This window comes from Lagopus muta, chromosome 4 (genome assembly GCF_023343835.1).
Source record: "Lagopus muta isolate bLagMut1 chromosome 4, bLagMut1 primary, whole genome shotgun sequence".
Classification (NCBI taxonomy): domain Eukaryota; kingdom Metazoa; phylum Chordata; class Aves; order Galliformes; family Phasianidae; genus Lagopus; species Lagopus muta.
The window spans coordinates 16782514-16805777 of record NC_064436.1 but is presented as its reverse complement, the minus strand read 5'-3'; the positions used below and the strand labels follow the sequence as shown (position 1 = coordinate 16805777).

General features: G+C 33.9%; 1 protein-coding gene across 13 annotated transcripts in view; it reads right to left on the bottom strand.

Moving 5' to 3' along the window:
• Nucleotides 1-23264, bottom strand: part of CCSER1 (coiled-coil serine rich protein 1) — a 620464-nt gene that overhangs the window by 197896 nt on the left and 399304 nt on the right. Inside the window, exon 10 of one of the 13 annotated variants that reach the window (XM_048941942.1) lies at nt 6783-7132. The exons of 10 other annotated variants lie outside the window; for them this stretch is intronic. In XM_048941942.1, the coding sequence (XP_048797899.1) occupies nt 7106-7132 (27 nt within the window). In that variant the 3' untranslated portion in view covers nt 6783-7105. Of the gene's footprint in view, nt 1-6782; nt 7133-16975; nt 17065-21899; nt 23147-23264 lie in introns of those variants that run through there. 2 more of the 13 variants (XM_048941945.1, XM_048941948.1) reach the window with 2 other exon arrangements.

The window sequence follows — 23264 nt, the reverse complement described above, 5'->3', positions numbered from 1 at the left end:
ATATCGTCCTGACACTATTACACTAACAATATGATTAAGTTATCATATTCCTATTACACTAAAAACAGCAAATTTCAAGTCAATAAATACTGCATCTGTAAAAGAAAAACCCAGCATCACTCTTTTCCTGAGATTCTTCTGGACTATTAAATTCGATAAACAGAATTTGATTACTACAATATTATGTACATAACAGCAGATAAAATAACCTATGCTAGAAGAAACTCATACAAAATAACAACGCTGTGGTAGAAATGTTCTTCACTACAAATTGTTGGCAGCTGCATTATGAACAGATGGGAATCTACCCATGACAAATTCATCTTCCCCATGTCTCATATTTGTTTCTTCTTATTTTACCATCTATTTGGTACTCTACACATCAAGTCAGATACTTCGCAGAACCATAGAAGAAAAGAAGAAAACTATTTCTCTTGATTGTCTTATGTTTAAAATCAGGAATATGTTTTATCACAACAAATTCAAAAGGGTAGAGAATTCAGAAATTCTTAAGACAACATTACCTACTTCCCATAGCATGCATCTCAGCTCAGTGTGTGCCAATAATGCTTACAAACACACCTGTATACTTGTGCATATACAAGACTATCCAGCAGCTATTTTTTTGGAACTCTAATCAATTTTAAATACAATTTCTTAAATTAAGATACAATTTACCAACAAAATATTTCCACATAGGTCAGGCGATTTTTATCTACAAAATATTTGGCTTTGTAACATAATTTAGGATAGTCTGTCCTGGGATGGTTTTAATAAAGGTAAAATACAGTAAGGAAAGGTTTAGTCTATTTGAAATTTTGTCCATGTCTTTTTCATACAACATCTGAATTACGATAGCTATATAACAATTCTTCCCATATATTTCGTAAGTAACTAACAGCTAACTATACTATTACACTTTGCAGGTAAAGCATCAGAAATTAATTTCCGATTTTATGTATATTTATGTGTATATAAATATATATATATATATATTCAGAATTATTTACTGCATATAACTACCATACTGTGTGAAAGTAGAATGGTGATTCTAGTGACTGTGCTAGCATATTTTATTAATCACACGGTAATTATAGCAATAAATCTAAATAAAGGTTGTATTAGAGCAGGGATCATAACTCCGCATCTTTTATTAAAATTCCTGTTAGAATCAGACACCTAACAACAATCAAGATGAGACACCTTTTTCCAATTGCTTATGGTGTAAACAGTATAAGTCCATGAAAATCAGTGTAAAAGAAGTTAAGTTTGCCTCTCTGCAGAAGTTTCCAAGGAAGAGACAGCTACATATGGTGACAGTGTTGAGCAGTGAGCCAACTGCTGCTCCTCAATTCCATCAAAGCTAACAAGACTGTTGGGTTGGGTTACCACTCTTCTTCTCCCTCACTGAGTAGGGAAACTCCAATAATTACCTTTGGCTGCCCTTTAAGGCCTGTGAGACTATCAGTCCCATGATAGCTCTCTACAACAGCTTTACTTGCTTTATGCCCATTTATATCATTAGTGTAAGGAAAGAAAAGAATAACAGCGACAAAAAAGTTATATAGAATTTAAGAGAGAGGGAAGGGGTAAAGACCACTCACTGCTCTTCTACATTAGAATTAAAACATGACCTCTCTACTGGCAATTTCAAAAGACTAATTATCTTCTACTGAGTACAGTAACTTGCATTCAAAGCATCAATCTGTTCTGAAAATCTTGTGTTCATTCACAGTGATAACATCTGGCAGTTTTTGTGTGTTTTTTTTGTTTAATGGTTCTTTTTGCAGAGAGGATGAAGGAAAATACATACAACTTTCACCATACTTTGCAGTCTTTCAAAATGTTAAGATCATGATTATATTCTTCTGAAATATTGGCATCGGAAGTAGTATTAGCCAATAAGTCTTTGAGGCCATGTCAGTAGCAAAAATTAAAAACAAGAAAGTAGAACTTTACACAACTCTTATTTTAATATCAAACGCTCTCATATCATTTTTTGCTTCAGCATCAGCAAAACAGATCTGGTACTGGGGAAGTTTGCTTTTGGTAGATTCTCCTCCACAGAAGTGGGAGAAAATGGGCAATGTGAGCAGTGCTCAGTAGTGTGTACCACATTCTTCCAGTTACAACAACTACATGCAGATGCAATTTACACACGCATTTTGATTTATCGCTGTGTTTCTCCATGCATCCCAGTCTTGAAACCTGACAGTTAAATAAAAATTACATGATTTCTGCATCATAAACCACACACAAAAAAATCTGCATTACACATAACATTGTTTAAAAATCTCCCAAGAGGCTGATAATTCACAGAGCAACAGCTGCAGTCTGGTACTTCTATACCCAAGTTTGCAAGGTTATAATGTCATGGCATTGGTGTAAAGTAAAGCAGTAAGGTACTCCTGTGTTTCCCTCTTAAAATACAGTATCTCAGGAAAAAGAGATTTCTGTATTATTTTAGAAGCTGGAATCACAAAATATGTTCGTCATATTCACTGGCCTATAGGAGAAAAGTGGGTAGAAGATTGCAGCAGCCTACATTAGCATTGTATAAGTTCTATATTAGCATTGTATAAATTTTAAAAACAAACAGCCTACTTTTCATGCTAAAATCAAAGCATGGGATAGATAACAAACAATCTAGAATTTATGCAGCTGAAAGACAAAGAGAAAAAGCCTTGAGGAAGTTTTATAATCACAACCTTATCAACTGACAGACACAATTTTATGAAAAATGTACATGTAGGTGTGTATGGTTTCCAAAGAAAAAATGATGCGAGCCATTAAATATGTTCCAGAAGAACTATACTATGCAATTTGCATAAAGCAGGTAATTTTAAAACAAGACACAAATATAGTAAGTTTAGATTCAAATAAGGTAATCCAATTTATCCTCTTATACATATGATAAAACCCCACAACATAGCTAGGAATACATACACTAGACTGGTGCTGTACTATAATGAGGCATTAAATAATCAATTATGCTTTAGCATTCACTTTGTCGTAAGCATTTAAAAAATAAGTACCAGTGTATGACAGCTTTTGTATGTATGAAGCTTATTAAAAGCCAGTTAACTGCTGTGTATTCACTGCAAAACTGGGGAATAAAAGGCATTTAAAATTATTTCTCTGTTCTAGGAAGCACACAAAGGTTGGCTTGGGGTGGGGGGAGAGAGGGGGGAAGGTCCACTTCTTACATACTTAAAATATTACACTGGACACTTATTTTATGAACATTATGTATTTTTTTTTATCAAGCAAATTCTAAGCATTTTGTATTTTAAAATAACTGAATGTCTTCACTTCTATGAATCTAAATTTCTCTGTTGTAAGCAGATGCAGCATACTTAAACAAAACAGAGAAAAAAGAAATCACAACAGTCTCAACTATGTTTTGAAGCAAATAATCTAACCTTTAGCTACAGAGCAGCTGGGATTTACTTTTCTAAATAAAAAATTTATGCTGGAAGCATCAGTTCTGCTTCATTTGTGATAGACCCTCAGATTTTTTGTGTGTGAAAACAAATAGAAAGAGAACACCTGGTAGCTGTCATGTCAAAATAATGTATTTCAGCCCATGGCACCCTCCATACCTAGGGACTTGCTGTATAATGACATGAGAACTTCTCAGTTCTAGCCTTCTACCCCAAGAGCTTTTGCGATAGTCTGTTGTTCATAATTTTATACAAATACTAGGCACTACTCCTCCACTACTAAACTATTCTGTGATTTTCATCTGGTGACAAATGCAATAGAGAAATCATTCTATCAAGGCAGATGTTTGTAACTCTTCAAAATGTTTTGTCTCGCCTTTCAATGTTTGTGTTTACAAAGTTCTCAAAAACTATTTAAGAACATATGCATTCCTACAACTTCTTGCCTGAAAATATAACCTCTTTTTTCCCCATTTTAAAACCAAAGAGGACATTACTGGCCAGTGAATATAAGAGAAATAAGATAATAAGAGAATATAAGAGAATTTAGACAGCTATGAATGTCATTCGGGAGTTTGATAGTATGCCTCATGCTTGTCTTTTAATTTCCTGGGGTCTTCACTCTGGAATTTTCCTCTTCATCTCCCTTTTTGCTTTATTTCCTCCACTCCACAAGATGCATTGACCTGGGTGGCCTACAGAGTTTATTCCAGTAGGCTATCCACTTGCCAGCTTGATCTGACCACAGGACAATTAATGTTGTTCATGCCCAATACCACCATTTCACTTCCTAGTGAATTATGAGCAGATCTCTGACACCTCAGCTTTTCAACTCCCTCCACTTCTTTCTTTATATGATCTTAATGCAATTAGAGCATTAACAGAGTAAATGTATCTGCTTCCCACCTGCCTCCTGTATGCACAATTTTCTTTATTCAAAATGCAATGTACAAAACAGGTGAAATTCTGCTTCTCCTAACTTGTTCTGAACCCCTTGACAAAGGACCTCTGTTCTCTCCTCAAAACATCTCTTCAGGCACAAAAACAACATTCACTTGACTCTCTAGTAGAGTCAAAAGTTATCTCCCTTACTACTGTGTATTCTTTTACCAGAGCTGATTTAAAAAAAGCAAAAACTACCAACCCATAATCAAACTACAATATTGAATTTTATTACTAAACTACTGAAAAAAAAAATCTTCCATTCAGAAAATCAGGGTTTCAAATATTTGGCTACCATTCTTCACCAGTGTTCACCTCTCACTGTTTGAGTCTAAACTTTGGCTTATAGCTAGCACAGAGAAAAATAAGGCTAACCGTAAGAGGATAAGGTGAAATCATTTCTTCCATCAGCAATACTGAACAGAATTAATCACTTCTCTCAAGCATTAAATATTGCAAAATCTGAGACATATTTCTTTATTACTTGTTTGGACACATCTCCAAGGAAATTTATCCCATTGATAAATGAACCATGGGAAACTTACTCAGTTTGAAGTACCAACAAAAACAATTTGCACACTTGGACATACTTATTCTTTAGCATTTGATCCCGGTCTAAGTACAACACCCAGGAGCATGCAGATGGCTAAGTCTTATGTTTTATAAAACATTCCCTTGATTATATGTGTTTTCAAACAAAAGCCAATACAGCAGAAGTAAAAGTGTTCCTTCCCTTCTCCACAGCATCACAAACATGGCAGAATAAACTTTTTTTTTTTTTTTTTTTTTTTTTTTTTTTTTTTTTTAAAGCAGGCTGCTTTGACTAATAGTTAAATATTAATCACATGTTCTCCAGAATAGCTTCACACCATTTCTATTCTGAAATAGCAAAATTTCCTCTGGTTTGATTGTAATGAGAGATGGTGCTTGGTTATGTTCTGGCAGCAATTTAATTGAAAACAACAAAAAAATATACAGAGGGCAGCATTCCTAAAAATAGCCATGCTCGTGAATAGATTCATGATCTGACAAGACATTTATCTGCCCTCATGAAGACTGAAGAGCACAGATGGGCTTACCTTCTTCTGAACAGTTAGACTTTGAATAAAGGGCAAAGAACCATTTTTCTTCAATCTGAAATAATTTCTGACTTGTGCCACAATCATTAATGAGCTTGGCACAATAAAATTGGTATTTTTAATGAGGAAAAAAAAGGAACATGAAAGATAAGGATATAGTCATACTACGCAGAATCATTCCTCAGAAGTTTGCATGTAGGTCAGCAAAGAAAATCAAAGCAAGTGTGAAAAGCACTAGGTTTATAGTAACAGTTTTTTTTTTCCACAGGAAGCTACAGGACTATATTTCTTAAAGCTCTCAGTATAGATAAGTAGTGATCTGACTCACTGCCAGTCTCATTAGTAATTTCTAACTTTTTCTTTTTTTTATTATCACTCCCGTGCTCACGATTTGGAAAATTCAGCCCTTCTCCATCTCCAATGTTTATACATTATTTTCCCATGTTTACAGTTTAAGTATAAATATCATACATGTCCTACTACCCAAAAGCCACACTAAATCATAACAAATTCACAGTATGAAGAGTAGTGTGACAAAGAATTCTAGACAGCTTTCATCTACTACAACTACATAGTCTGAAGCAAAACAAATCTCAAGAAACAGAAGGAAAGAATAAATAGCTATTTTGAATGTAGTTTATCCATAACTTACAAATTAAAACAAGCAAAAAAAAAAGCCCAATAAAAATTTGTTTTCTTACCAATATAATCTGATTATTCCATTATTTACATGGCTTACAAATCAAGTAATTAAGTCTCTCTGCTTTTTTTAAAAATAGCATTTATTTCTCCTCTACAATAATTGTAAATTAAGCCTTGCCCTGAGATACTGCAGAGCTGGATCTTTAACATCTTCCTACTGCTTAAGATAGTAATTGCTTCTATAATATTAGTAACGTGTCTTAAAGATTCTTAAACGGCTAAGTAGTTTGCTGCGATACTTTAAAAGCATTCCTCCTAGACCAAACTATATAATTCCAGAGGTAGTTACAACATTTTCAGACCTTTTGGGAGCCAACACATACCACATTCACCATGATCAGAACCTTCTGCCTTTGTTTTCTCCACACATATAAATAACCAGAAACATTTTTGCATGCATGAAGAAAACAAAAGAAAACAATACCAAAGAAATGAAAAAAGATTAAATACTATTATACAATCAAACGTTTAAACAATCAAGGAAATTATATCTATTGCTATTAACGGTATTTCTGTGGTTGATTTTTTTTTTTCTAAGATATTTCCTAGTTGCTAAAGAATTCACAGTTTACTCCCAATCCGTCCCATAATGGTTGCTTTGTATTTAATTTTGCATTTTTTCTTTGACACAGGGAGAGAAAACATAACAAAATAATGACCTCTACCCAATAACACACTCAAGGAGTGCTGCCTCCTTACATTTTATGTTTGACACACCACCTGAAAGCGCATTTAACAATCCATTAACAGGATGCATTTGGACACGTAATTAAAACTCTCTACTATTGAAGTGAGAGATGTCTGTTTGCAAGATGCATCTGTACCTTGCACCCTGTAACACAAAACGCTTACCAGTCCAGCAGAAGGTGATGACAAGAACTGCCACAAGTCCTTGGATTAGTGCGATATACTGCGGCAACAAGCCTAGGTAATCTCTCCTCAAGGAAAAGATGTGTTAAGGAAATCCTAGAAACAACAACAGCACTAGGAAGGGACCATCAGTAGGAATCAAGTTCAAACAGGCTGCACTTTGACTACAAGCCATAAACACGTATGAAAACATTTTTCAGAAAACTAAAATAAATATCTTCTATACTCATCATTATTGCCCAATAAACTACACTTTTTATTACACGTACCTACCAGCTAAATGGTGTGCAAAAAACATGGCTTCTCACTTAAAATATGAGAATGCAAATCTATTTAACGGCCTTCAAAACTTTATGATAGGTATTAGTTCAGAAAGTACTTAAAAAGTTTTAAAATTTTGACAAAGTCAAATACTGCTCAGACAAAATTAAAGATTTTTGAACAGTCTTTATATTTGTTGCTTCTTTTTTTTAAGCTTTAAGTTTTTAAAGGTCATACACAACATTTATAGCACTGTAAACAGAGGTTATCATTCTAGCAATGTTTTACACATATGGATTTGAAGTCTTCCTGGCCTCACAGTCCAGGAAGACATAGGTGTTCTACAGTAAGAACATAAACAGCTATTACTGTTTCAATATATTAAAGAGAATACTTGCTTCTTTAGAACACACGCAGTAAGAAAAGTATTTTTAATTCATGATATTTCTTCACTGAAAAATTCCACTTTGGGGACAGAAGTTTGAATCTTGAAATTGAAAGTTAAAAAAAGTGTGGTGCATCAAAAGAAAAAAATACAAAACAAATATTTTCCCCTTATTGGATACTTATTTTTTGCTAATTGCCAAAGTAAATAAGAGAGAAGATGATGCTTTTTTAAGAGCCAGGATACTGTTTTAAAGTACTTTGGTGTTATCTCTAGCTCTGCTATGTTTCCTCTCATACCCTACTATGGACAATCTAGTACTGCCAATCCAACTTAATGAAACTCCAGAGTACAGGTGCCTCTGTTCATCTTCTCTTTCTAAGACGTTAACAAAGCTTAGAAGTATTAAATGTGAGTGAATCACTCTCTGTTTCTCCAAGACCTCTGCTACGCCTATAGGCTCCTTAAGAGCTTAACAAGCAAGGATATGCCTATGCTCTCAGCTCATGTTTTCATAAATACATAACAGTTTGTGCTGCCAAAAATGCATAACTAATAGTGGTGACTCTGTAAAAAAGTAATGTAAGTAATGTTTGGTTACCGAGAATTTGCTCTACCAAATACTGTTACTGCGCTCTTTGTATCTGCTATAGTTTCCATACAAATAAATAGGAGGCACCAGTTTCTTTGCAACTGAAAAATACTAAGATGCAGATACTGAAAAAAAAATTTTTGAAGTCACCTACATACAAGATGTATGTATACACTACATGCTGGGCACATAAAAAAGGGACCTAATTATTTTTATTTCCTATGTTTATTCAATTCAGAAGCAAGAAACATAAAATGAATTCTGGGAATGTTACTGGGGGAAATGCACCAAAACATATTACATGGAAAGAAAATAGGCATTTGAATGACGTTCTTCAATTTCAAGTATTTTCTTCAGTAAACAGAAATAGGTTATAATGGATAAATAGGTCATTACTGTTAAGGCAGCAGCAGTAAAAAGTAGAAGAGACTTAAAAAATTACAGATAGTAATTTTATTTGATAAAATAACAGACCACTTCAATCACAGTAATTAATTAAAATGTAATCTCTTTATGCAAAAGAAACAAGAAAGAAAAAAATAGAGTATTTTAGGCTATTAAGTCTCTGTATTACATGAAAATCTAAGTTAATGAGAAAAACAAGAATTTTAAAACGTACATTAGTATAAATACAGCTCATTGACGTACAGAACCTCCATCAGGTCAGGGAATGCAAGTTTCCTGATAAAACTTTTTTCTTCAGCATTACTTTGGGCCATTTTAGACAGAAAAACAACACTGTCTTTATTCATGGTACATTTAAGTAGAGACAAATAGGGATCTGTATGTTGAACTAAGGCAGTGTTCAGGCATCGGACCTTAGATTTTGTTTACATGGTTAACTTCAGTTTTCAAATAATAATAGACATTAAAAGAAGATTGTTTTCTAAGTGAGTGCTTTTAGAACATTTAACTTTCAGAAGTCAGCTGAGAAGATGTTAAAAAAAAACAATCTGATCTACTCATTTTATTAATTTAAGTCATTCTACATCATTTAATAAGCAATATGATCTGACTGGTACATGATATCAGAAAGTTTAACAACAAAATTTGAGCAACCTGGTCTAGAGGGAGGTGTCCCTGCCTATAGCAGGTGGCTTAGAACTAGATAACCCTAAAGGTCCCTTGTGACCCAAACCATTCTATGATTCTATGAAAATTTAAACTAACATGGCTTGAGTAGTCACAACCACAGACAAACCGTAAGTAAAAATGATCATAACAGAATTTCTATCTTGTATCAATGAGAAGCCTGCTTCAGCTGTTAAAATTTCATCCGAGTTCTACAAATAGTCTTAAAATCAAGAAGCCATTAATTAAATTTTCAAATGATACAATATGCAGGAAGATCAGTAAGTGATAGTTACATGAAATCTATCATCAGCTAATAAACCTTCAATAGAAATTCTGCTGCTGCTTGTGCTATCCTTGAGTTGAGTACCAGAGGTATGCCTTTCTGGGAAAGAACTATGCTCAAATATGGACAAGCAGATATACAATCCAGACACCTAATACCAACAAATACGAACCAAAATTTCCCATACTGTCAGATGTTTTGAAGTTATATATTTGGTCTTGTTCTTCACAGAGTACTAGCTGATGGAATTCAGTTAACTAATTACTGTAACATACCAAATAATTATAATACTAATTTCCCAATATTTGAAGTTTGTATCTTGTTTTGTTTGTTTAAAGCAAAATAAATATTTATTTGCTTTTATATTGTTTTGATGTTTCTATCTGCTTTATGGCACAACTCCTATTTTATAGGGCATTACCATCCTGCGTTTCAGGAATAGCATTCAGATCTTCACTAGTCCCCCACAGTGCCTCATATAAAGCTGCATATTTTATCCCATCTTACTTGCCATTCATGCCCACCCACATGAGACACATTACTCACATCCAAAGATTATAGCATTGCTATGCTGATGATACCCAGATTTATTTCTCCATTAAACATTAATGATGCAGTATCCGGGAATAAATTTTGAGTACATTTTCTGATGTGCTAACCTGAAGATAACCATGAAATACATCTATTTTTCTGCAAGACAAATTTTATACCCCCAATATAATAACTGCTGCTATATTAGCCTGTTCCTTCCAAACAATTAACCACTCCCAAAAACTTCTGTATTTTCAGATAATTCCTGTAATACTGTAAATCAACAGATTAACAATGTAACCAAAACCACTTTAAATGAATTAATACTTCCGTAGCAATGTTAAGGAAATGAGCTACATGCAGTTATTGTTGAAACTTGCGCTGATGTCACACTAATTTTTTCATACATTTCAATAGCATAACTGGACTTTTTAAACAGACACTGACATAAGAGTGCAATGCTTTTTCTAAGACGATCTCTTTTTTATCACAGAAAAATATATGCATATATATGTATTTACAATTTAATTAAATTAAAACCCAAGGCTTAGTCCACCTCCCAAAAAACTAATCAGTACATTGCTTATCAATCCTCTATACTGAGCATAGCAAGAGAGACAAGAAATGCAAAATCAGCCCAAGTTTTGGTTTTGGATTCCATAATTTCTTGCACTGTCAATAGAGAACACTTATCAGGATAATTTCCGTTACCTATAATCTAGCACATCTCTGAATTTAGCAACCTTCTGCCACAGCAAAATGCTTTGCATGCAGCTTGCGGTGCAATTCATGTTCTCCACAATGTGAAAGAAATAGAGGTTATTGGAAAAGCAACAGGAAAAAAAAGTGAAGAAAAGCAAAGCAAAGGAAATAGGGGGGTTGTTGCCTCACAGTTCTCTTCGCATTTTCTTTATGCAGAGATCAGATTTGGAGTTACAAGTTGTCCTACTGGAAAATGAATTTTTATTTTCTATTATCTTCCAAGCAAAAGCTAACCTAATTACACTGGCTGTTACATAATGACAGGTACTACAACAAAAATAGCTCTGAAATACACATAAGTATTTTTCTTTCTGATAATAATCCATGCTTCCCTTGGAACAAAATCCTATATCAATTGCTATGTCATGATGCCTTGAAGGGAAAAATGTAATAATAGTTAAGTGAAGGCTTTAGTGCTTGTATTTGACTGGAGTAATGGCAGCACAGACCAGAGAAGGAAGCTGTGATCTGAGCTGGATAAGTTTGGAGAAAAAATCTTTTACTTCATGAGGAAAAAGAAATCCACACACTCTCTCTCCCCCCCAAAAAACCACCTCAAAAAAGTCAGACTTGCAAAATTCAAGTCAATGCACTGTGTCTTTACAAAGTAACAAAAAAAAATAAAAAAAAAATAATAAAAAAAAAAATAAAAAAAACAACAAAAAAAAAAAACCACCAAATCTGTCTATCTGCAGCCAGAAATTATTTAATTGGCACACAATACTATTTTGCTGATGCTTTAGAGAAAGAAAACTGTACACCCTAAAATCCAGTTCAAGAGATCAGAATACAAAAGTGCAATCCAACTGACTGATCATCTATAATAAAAGACCGTAGGACTCCCTGGTTACAAGTGAATTCTGTCCTTTTCAGTTATGTTTCACTTTTTTGTTGAAGTCTGATGCTTTAGATGCTCAACTTTGCAATGGAATAGTAGGTTATGGCAACCCACAGGGAAAATGAGACACATTATATACCAGGTATGATGAATTTTGAAACATAATAAGACTCATGGGGTAGGTTGCTTTACAGCTGGCCCATATTTTGTAGTGCATTAATCAAAATAGCATCTACTACAAAGTCAATCCTATCACATGGTGAAGCAGAACAAAATGCATCATTGTTCCACATCAGGCTTAGATACACCTTGTACAAATTAGCAAAAATACACAGAAAAATACAACTCTTTTAAACAGTATATTAAAATTAAGAAAAAAACGCATGTTCAGAACTGTGACTCATACTAAACCAAGAGATAGCTTTCACAGGTACCAATGTAGCTTTCCGAGACATAATGCCTAACTTACTTTTGCACATGCTCTGCTCCTCTTGAAGAAAAATGGTGTTCTGCTTTACTATACGAGAGTTTATTCATCAATGAACGTTTCTGGATATAAGCATCCAAAATCACTCAAGTGGTAATCTTAGAACTAGTTCTATCTTTGGAAACTTACTTGCATACTTTCTATAAGAATAAGTAAATGCTTTCTCAGTAACAACTATTTATCAACTTTCAGTACCACAGAGTGTATGTCAGGTGAAAATCTTGTCTACTATTCTACCCAAGACAAATAATTCAAAAATATAGTGCCATGGAATAAAATAAGAAATAAAACCTGTTTATGTTTACCCTCATGAACTTTTGATAGATGTTCCAGTTCAAATAAAAGGAACAAAATGATTTTGATCCTTTCAGTTCTGAATTGTTGAAAAGTCTTTATTTTTCAAAACAGAGAGGTTTTGTTGTTACTGTTTTAAAAAGAGTTCTTATCTGATAATAGAAGCTAGCACAGAAATATCTTTACTAATTCATTTGTACAACGTCATCATTATAAAATTCAGCAATTCTCTCTTCTCAAAATGTGAATGTGCTATACACATGGTTAATAGAAAATGGTGTTTAAATGCAATCAAATGCCACTCACTAAACAGTAGATCAGTTTCTAACACTGAAGACATGCATTTCATCTCTTAATGGTAACAGCATATAAAATAAAGAATGATGACATTTTAACTGTGACAGTTTACAATATACTAATATCTCTTTGTTTTACTTTTCAAGCTAAGTAAAAATGGGCAAGGGTTTTCAAATTACTTAAACTGTTAATAACAGTCTGATTAGCTAATGGCTTTTGCGTTACACACATTTATTTTTATGTTGACATAAAGCCATCACTCTTTTTTCTTCCACTAAACACATAAAAACCAATAATACAGCAACGCAAAATTAAAGTATTTGATGCAAATGTTAAAAATGAAACATCGTACTGTTATCTACTAAAGAACAAGTCCTTACATGAAAGGAATTCAAAGCGCTGCAGAGAATTTCAGATGAGGAAACTGAGACACAGAAAGTAAAAACATACATAGAGCTGGTGACATAAGGCCAGAAAACAGTTTTTATGCTAACAAGTTCAGAAGCTTCACTGCTAAGTAATGTTGTGGAAAAATTGCAAGTACAAAAAGCGAAAAAGAAATGCCAGAACAATTCTCAAAACTCTAAGTAACACTGCAGCTACAAATACAGAGCAGTAAGGCAATGACACTGAAAAAGCAAAAGTACTAATATTGAACACATAATCAATTCATTGTTCCTTTCAGGGTCATAAAATTTATTACAGCATTTTATCTTCAACAACTACCCAATTAATATGTAGAACTACTTCTGCACTTTTCTAAAAGCTATAAATTGATCTGGGTAGTAACTCTGTGCAGACAGTAAAACGAAACTTTTCATATGCATGGTAATAGGACTTAGAAACCAGGCCTGGGCTCTTTCTGTTTGCATATGCTAATAGAGACTTCTGTATCATTTTGAGATGAAGAGAAACGCTCCTTATAAAAGTCAACTTCAATTGCACTGTCTCTATAAAAGTTTCTTCCCCTCATGCTGTGCAATCACCCTACTGTTTGCTTTTTTGTTGGTGGTATGTAATGATTGTTTTTTAAACTTCATTAATGCTTTTAATGTTTGTATTTCTTAAAAATATCATGCTATCATAGCTTATTTTCTAGAGGTGTCCAAAAACAGGAAACCTTCCTGAAGGTATTCACATAACCTATTATATCACCAAGAGTGCAGGCTGGTCATCTGCTAGATCATCCCTCAGTGAGGTTCAGTTAGGTCCCCTGATGTCACTTAACATTGTAGCACGGATTCGTAGGACTGTCTATCTGTCAAGGAAGGTCTGTAGCATGAGAAATTCTCTGAGCACAGGGCACATGCCAGCATGTTTCTCTAAGACCTGCCTCACCTGAGAGTATTCTGCCTATCGAGTAGTCACCTGAAGACAATCTCACTCCTGTGAAAATCTGAATTGACAAGAGAGGGAAGTGCCAGCTCCTTCACACAACCATTAGTGCTCACATGTGCTCAAGTGTGCTAATTCAAGTCATGATCTGACCTAACAAAGAATATGAATACCTTTCTTCTGGGCTGGTGAGATGAATAAACTTGCTATAACATCAAACAAACCCTACAGAGAGGAGGAGTATAATCTGGATTTAATGACCTTGTTTGATAAAAAGAACCAAGTAGTATCCACAAGCACTGTATAAGTGGCCTCATTCGGGTGTCTGGACATAAAGGTAATAATAACCAGTTTTGAAAGCTAGTGGACACATTTCCACAGTTTTATACATTACAACTCCACAGCATAGATTATTTGGCAAGCAAAGAACAGTGGACAAGGTATTCAAAAATCTTGTACTAAGCTACCATACAGGAGACATTTTAACTGTTAAGAGAATTATATTTGTTGAAAAGTCTGTTTCAACAAATGTAATCAATCAAATGTTTCTGAGAAACTCAAAAACTAAAAATTATCATTTATAGTTTGTACTTAAAACCAGCCTGGTAGAACCTGTGCCTACTCTCTGCTTTCTGGGGCCTTGTGGTCCTGCTGTTTGACATGACTGAACGTCGCCATCACATGACAGGAATGAGTACACAGAAGAGTCTGTATGCTGGAGATAATACCTGCTGTTTTCACAGCAAAAATTAACAGTTAGGAAGAGGCAATTTGGACTTGTGAAACAGTCAACATATTATACACTTATACCCATTGGGATTCATCTCTACCTGAAAGTGAGTCACAAAATGCAGAACTTAGATGCAAACATTTCAATATACATTTCTTTTTCCCCTGATTCTTTGTCATCTCCTTAATGTTCAGTGTCAGTGCAGCCAAAGCTAAACTTGCATTGGACACCGACACTAAATTTACATGCCTCGTGCTGGTCACCTATGAAAACACGATGAAATTCCTGTTCTCTCCAAGCATCTCAGAAGCAGAAATAAGTTCCCCTACAGTGGTTTTCCAATTTATTAAGATAACATGGTACAAGGAAGGTACTAGTTGTTTGTTTTGAGGACACCTCAAAAAGTACATCCTGTCATCTTTTGTTACATGAGGGTAACAGCAGAAGGTTTCATCGTTTATCTACCTGTATTTAGGAAAACAAAGTTTGAACGTACTCTCTTTCAATAGAAACCCTCAACACGTTATGACATTTTATTAAGTCATCCATATCATCTCAGTAAGTCACCTCTTTACTCAGACTGCGCTGTCTTCATAAACTGTACACAGCTAAGAAAAACAAAAAATATTTAGAGGAATAAGGTATGCTTGTAAAATTTGGATCACATTCTTACATCTGGCACTAATGAAACCTATCAGCTACACAAGGCTGTTAAAAAGAAATCATATCTCCCACTGCAAATGCAATGTTTGTCAGATATTTTTAAACTTTCCTCTTGCACCACAATGACTAGGATATGCTATCTTACGCTGACATGGCAAAAGCTAAAAATGAATACATTTCCATGGAAGACTTAGGCATTTACAGATACTGTTTATATTCAGGGGCAATTTCTATGATTTCTTTGTTACTAATACAAAAAACAATTTGATTAACCAATTGCCAATTCCAAACACAGAAAACAAAACACCGTCACTGTACAGCGACTGCAAGTTGTACCGATTAATTAATCTTTCCCTCCCACATTTATTAAACTATCATCCCGTAAGACCAAGAAACAGTTGACTGAATAGCTGTCATGAGAGATGAACATTTGGAGCAAACATACTATATAAACATCTTACTCCTATACTCATGGGTTTACAGAATATTAGATTATGGATGGAGCTCAAAGATGCTTCAGTTGTGTTTAGGGAATATAGTTAAGGATGGGTGCTTCCGAACATATTAAGATAAATTTGTCTAAATTAAATATTGATCAGTAGATACATTTATCTCTTGGCAGCCTTACACTAACAGCATTAAGCTCTCCTTGCAGACATTGAACTACACCCTCAAGATTTCCCTTTCAATAGCTTCAGGCACTATTGCACATATAGTAACTGAATTTTTTTTAATGACCACTTTAAACACAATTAAAAAAATTAGTACTCTCACTTTATTTCTAAAAGCAAGTTTATTAACTAACCTTATTGTGCAACTTAGGTTATTCAAGGATTTAAAACATTAGCCAGGCAGGCAAAAATATATATCCACATATGCAAAAAATATAATAGTACCTTAAAACTCTGCAACTAATTTTAAATGTCAAAAGATGAATTTAGATTCAAAATTCATTTTAAGATGTATATTTTGGATCTGTACCAAAAATGGTACATTCATTTCTCTGTTCACAGAGCACTAAGTAATGAGCACAAAACCTGTTTGCAAACATAAATACAATGAAGCAGTTCTTAATTACAGTATGCAAATGTAAGTTCAGAAAATTGCTTATTATCTACAACGTTTAAAATTGTAACTTGTATTTATACAAATTTAGAAATTATATTCTGTGTAATTAGGTGTACGTTTTAAAGATATGCATTAATCACATTGTTTTTGCAAATTGGATTAATTAGTGCACAAGTGGAGATTAACTGTGAATCGCACTTGCTCAAGTCACAGACTAAATGAAGTCAGAATAACTTCTTTTGTGCGCGGAGGGGTGAAACAAAGTAAACAACATACTTCAGTATCATTCTTGAAACTTCTGTAGTAAAATAAAGCACAAATCATGCTTCTGCTAAAGACACTGCAATGCACATGGGCTTATGATGTATCTGCTTGCTTTGGTGGAGTACTACTGATCTGCAATGATCAAGATCCTAGAGTTCAGCATCCTAAAACATGAAACAAATGAGAAAAGGAGACATAGACAAAGAATACATATTTTTCTCTGCCTCAAAAATGATAAATACTGAAATACCCCACTGTGGCTTTTTATGTATTGCACATTTCTATAAAAAACTGGAACTAATCAGAATCTAATCAATTATACCACAAAGGTAATAAAAAGCAAAAGAGTAGGAGAAAACTACTTTCTGATAAAGTGACATCATATGGTACTATATACACTTTTTTATTTCACGAAGCATTTTGCAGGTAGAAAAATCAGTTTGATTTCACAAACACATTCTAAAATTTGAATGAGCAGTTTCCTGCTCACTCCTGTCTCAGAACAAGGTATAGTAAACAATAAAAATGCCTGTCTACTTCATCCTGAATTCTGTGACTGACTAATACAAAATGTGGTCTTAATACTCCATGGAAGACTAACAAGATATAATTCAATTAATTTTTGAACTTAGAGTGTTAAACCCAACAAAGAAGTAGAAATTGCTGTCCTACTAGCTCGCAAAATTTGTAAATCTTATTTTATTCTAATCTTTATATATATACATATATATACACACACACATTGATATGAAACTGTACAAAGAAAATGTCATGCTATCTTATTTATACCACACAAATGAATGAACAACAAATTCAATTTCAGATCCCATTATAAGAAAAATGGGTAGGTCCCAACTCTGACACCCATCACAGCAGCCTATTTGCACCTTTCAAAGGCAAAGCAGACTTCTATTATAGCAATGCAGTAAATCCCAGGCAAATACAATGGGAAATCCTTGCTAGGACACAACAACTTCATACATTCATATGAAGTGACAAAGCAATAGATGATAATTAGCAGAAAAAGTTTTCAGCATATTTTACTTACAAAATGTTCACACTTGAAAATGACCATTACGTTAAATGAAAATATCATGGGGAAAAAAAACAAAAACAAACAAACCAACAATGAACAACTGAAACTATTCTTTCTTACTCTACAAAACCCATCAAGCCATCACTTTCACATACTGTATGTCTGAAATATTTACAAAGACAGTAAAATTTCAGTTACCTTGATCCAAAACAAAACAAAATACATTTAGGCCCCTGGAGGACATTGACTGCAGATAGAACTTAAACACTTCTCCATATTTGGACTGATGTAGTACAAAATCTAACATACTAGGTGTCTCCTAATCATTGCTTCACATTTCTACAAAATCTTCAGTGCGTATATGCATTTGTATACCAATCTGACTCTGGTCACCAACAAATGTCAGTGACAACTGATTTCAGACATAAGTTTCATTATTTTAATAGAATCTGTTCAAGAACTCTTTTGTTCACATTGTTCAGTGGTGGTTGGAGATATAAAACATTCATTTAGTACAACCTTTGATTTGATTGGTGGAAGTTAATTGTCTCCAAATGAGAGCACTGTGTAAGATATTAAGCTACTGAAGTTACTGTGTGTTGCAACAAGTAACAGCCCTTCTGAAAAGACAGCATTATTAAAAAACGTGGAAATAAGCATCTGAGATGTTTTACATTAGAATTATATTAGCATTTGTGATTCTTAAATATTCCATGCTGTAATTTGAGTTCTGTTTCAATTTACAGCTACTGATGAAATTATAATCTTGTATAGGCAGTACTATTGTGTAACAAGAGGTGGATTTGCCCTCTTTGTCTAACTAGAACCATCATAAATAACTTACAAAAAAGACTTCTTAAGCATAGCTATTATTCTACCTGCAAAAGACAAAGTTGTTACTGGACAGTTCCCACCTCAAATGCAGCTTCCTCTGGAATTAACTATCCAACATCAACTCAGTGCTTCTTTTAGCAACTATATATACACCATTTGATCAACCACTTGAGACAATACACTTACAAGACAAAAAAGATTAGGTAGTTAAATACTTTGAACTATTGATTTAACTCGTTTTCCTACTAATATATAATTTACATACAAGTTAAATATCATAGAATCTTTAGAGACGGAAGAGACCTTTAAAGATTATCTACTCAAACTCCCCTGGAATGAACAGGGACATGTACAGTGAGACTGACTGGGGCAAATCCAGCCTCACATTGAGAGCTTCCAGGCACAGGGCATAAGCAACCTATTCCAGGTTATAAAACACATTAGCAAAATTTAAGCAATATTCTTTTTTTTTTTCCCCCCTGCAAATTCTGTTCTAAACCAGAAAGTCGTACTTGTCTTCACCGATACTGCCATAAGAACCAATCCAGCTCTGAGAGAAGTATAAGAGAGAACTGTCATGTGCTGTGGGATGTTTCCTTACACACGGATTATAGAACACACTTATGGAAGTATAGGTTTACCGAATAACGTATCCCATTTCTGTTCTGATTTTATTCAACAGGCTCTGGCAATGGGCTCTTAAAAAAAAAAAAATCCAACAAAGCAAAAAACTCGATTTGTTACTCATGAAAGAGAACCTAAATACTAAGGAAATGCTAAAAGGAGATTTTGTGATCTAATGGCTTGTTGTAATACCTTCAGGATAGTTCAATACAACACTGAAGTGGAAGTTGAATCAGGGTGTAAACATTCCCTTACTTTTTAAATAAAAAAAGAGCTTCCTCTGGCTATAGATACTGAACTGCATCCTGTAAATATTTCTGCAGGAACTTTTTTTTTGAGTCTGATGGCTAAGAAAATCTCAAGTGACTGCATGTCAACCCTCGGCATGAATTCCCTAGACAAATGAAATTTTCTTGAACCTTAAAATACTGACCCTTAAAAAAGACTTCTGTGAAACCATGACAGCTATGAAAAATCTTCACTGGTTATGTTTTTCCAGGTTTACCCAATAACTTTTTTTTGTCTTTCAATAATGTACTCAAAATAATTGAAGAATAAGCTCTATTTTACAAGCACATGGTCTAAAGCTTATGAATGCTTTTATTATTCATGCAGAAATACTGATACTAATGACAGATTAACTACATTTATCAAGACTAAAGCAGAACACTACATTAGTTGCAAGTAAAGGATAAGGGGAAAGCAGCAATTGCTGTTTTAAAAACAGAAGAGAAACAAAGCTGAAATCAGTGTCCTCAGCAGAAGGAAAGCTGCCCAAATCATGAAAATATTAAATCTTCCTTCTAAGAGTAGCTCCTCTAGAGTTTTAAATGTCAATTTTAGGAACTCTACGCATGTTTGTGTGCAGTAAGGATTGTGAGATCTATGCTGAAGTGTACAAAACAGCATTACTAAAGAGGAATACATTATATCAATGACTTCTCTATATACTCTGATTTAGTGTCCTAAGATCTTCCACCAATGTGTGACGTGAAAAACATAAAAACCATTTTGTTTAGCTAAAGCAGTGGCAAGAACTACCAAAGTTTCATTACATTATCAAGTACAAGGTAACGCAAAACACTACTAATAAGTAAGCCTAGTAGTGGAGTAAAAAAGTTTCTTAGTTGCCCTAAGAAATCTACAGGGTTTTAAATTAAGTTGTACACATGCATAGTGAACTGAAAATATTTGTTCCATAGTCAATCCAAGGCCTACGTTGACTGCATACTTCAACAATCATTTGACACTTGCTGATTAAAAATTACTGTGAATGGTTTAAGAAAGCTAAATTTAGAGAATTTCTTGCCTGATATACAATGGAGTAAAACAATACTCTTGAAACATTTAAAAAAAGAAAAAAACCTAAACTGACCTTAACATCCACAGAATTAAAAATAGTCTTATTTTCATTTTATAAGGTTTGGTCATAACAACTAGCACTATTAACTACAGGAAAAGGAAAACTATTGCTTCCTACTCTCTTAGAATTATACCAATATGGGGAGTTTGCATTTCATGTCTTTTTCCTCTTTTCTTCCACCTAAAAATAAACAAACAAACTAATAAAACCAAGGTAAAAGTGCTACATTCTGGTTTGCGTTACTGTTGAAATTCCAGAAGCATGCTTTAAAGGTGATAAAAATGATGTTTTATAGAAAAGAAAAAGTAGGAGCCAAATGAGACTGTAATGTGGAGAGAGAATAAAAACAATACAGTAGGATAAAAGAAAATGAGCAAAGGAACAACAGCAGGAAAAAATAATGAGCCAGAACAAAAATGTCATCATTAGAAGAAATGGCAAGAATTCTCAACAGAAATAGAAAATTGCAGACATGGCAACAAGAAACTTGAGAAAAATGGAAAGAGATGGTTTTAAGGAGTGGAGTCAGCCAACTGATTCCTTTCCTCCTTGCTTAAATGAGTACAAAAAGCTTTTTGATGGCTACTTAATTTGTTTATCACCATAGCAAAGTTCACTGTCATTATAATTCTGTCTTATTAAACTACTGAAAAAGGCCCTGTAAAAACTCCTGAATACTAGATGCTTTTATCATTACAGATAATGTGAATAACATTAACGAAACTTCTATCAATAACAAAGAATTCAACTAAAAACACAGCAAAAAAAAAAAAAAATTAAAGGATGCTTAAGTGACAAAATGTAAACACCAAATCTCAAAGGGAATAAGCTCATTAAAAAAACAACAGGTCTATTGGCAATTATCAGTCTTCAGTTTATGAAAAACGTCAAGTAAATGGGTGGTTTACCAGTAACATGACACTAAAATTTGTTTTCGTTTTGCACTTTCCCTATTAAGTGGTCAGTATGTGGAAAGAGCACTGAGCAATGAAGATGTTCAGCTCTGTTTCTCTCCACAGATATTTGTTGTAAAAGAAAATAAAAAAAAAAACAAAAACAACACAGAAAATGACATTGATATATTCTGCCTTGTTTATATAGGTTTTGCTTTCCTCCTCATTCTCATCAGCTTGGTTATCATTTTGTATTTCACTGTACTTGCCTGTGATATTTTGTCAGTCAGTTAAGTCAAGTCATACCTCAGAGTCCAACAATGAGGAAATTCTTAAAGATTTTGCCATTCCAGTTAGTGAAGAGTTCACACTTGTTATCAGGAAGCTGCAGTACTGTTCTAAAAAGCAACTAAGTTGAAAACATTCTGTTATCAGTAAAAGAAATACTGAATGTATATAATTTTCATTCAGTTTTCTGTAGACATTATTACTGTCATTTTGCAAAGTAGTCATTCCTCATAGATTAAATTGCTAAGGTTCAACACCTATTTGTGAAATATCTGCCACAGAATTTGCGGCCCCAAGTTGGAAACTAAACTCTACCTGCTGTTCAGTTTCTATTTGGTTAATGTCAAGCTTACACATTCTTTAGTGTTACACAGATTTAACTGAGAATGCAACGAAGACTGATGACATAAAACTTGAAAAATATATATATGGTATACCACATGGTCAAAGCTTTACCAGAACGGATTTCTCAGAATATTAAATGCTTTATTGTGATTGGTTCTTCAGCAGCTCATCCAGAGAGCCTACACATGAGATAACAGTCTCCTAGCAGTTTGCCCAAGGATCACCACAGTTACTGAAAAAGCTAAGTCATATCCACTGTTATAGATCCTAACAGATTCTGACAGCTCAGCCCTGCCTTGGGTTCATGTAATGCTCTCAACAGTAGCTAAGAGTCCAAACAACAACATAACCTGTGCTTTCAGCTCATTTTATACATAGTTTCACAATTCAGAGAGCTTTTTTTCATGGGAATCACATGCTTATTTTTTCCAGTTATTGCAAAACTCAGAATTAATTTATAATATATTCCTATAGCAAGACAATATAAGTATGCATGAAACAGCCTTCAGTAGACAATTAGCTTTGCTTCTTTTTCTCTAGTAAGAACCTTCTGGATTCTGGGGATAGATTTTAAGGCCTTCAAATGATGTTGTGATAGCAGGAATATTACCAAATACTGGAGAAATTCTGAACTGTCCATTTTTGTTCATTTTCTGGAATTGTGGGGTTTTTTTCCTCCAGTATTTCTGGGTGCTTCTGAAGTATACTGAGTATTAAAAATTGACTCCACTGAAGCAAGAGAAGCTTTACTTCCATATTGAAGTAGTCCTTCTGCAAACCTGCACTCCAACCAGGGAAACTATTTCTTCATTTTGTCTTCCAATTTGGCCTCACAGTAATCATTTCTCCTCAATCATTTAAGACTGGAAGAATAAACACAGATGCACTTAGACACAGACATGTATTAAATGCACACTTTTAATGTACACTGGAAAGCTCATGTCTTTGATGTGTGAATTTATAATTGTTTTACATATTGTA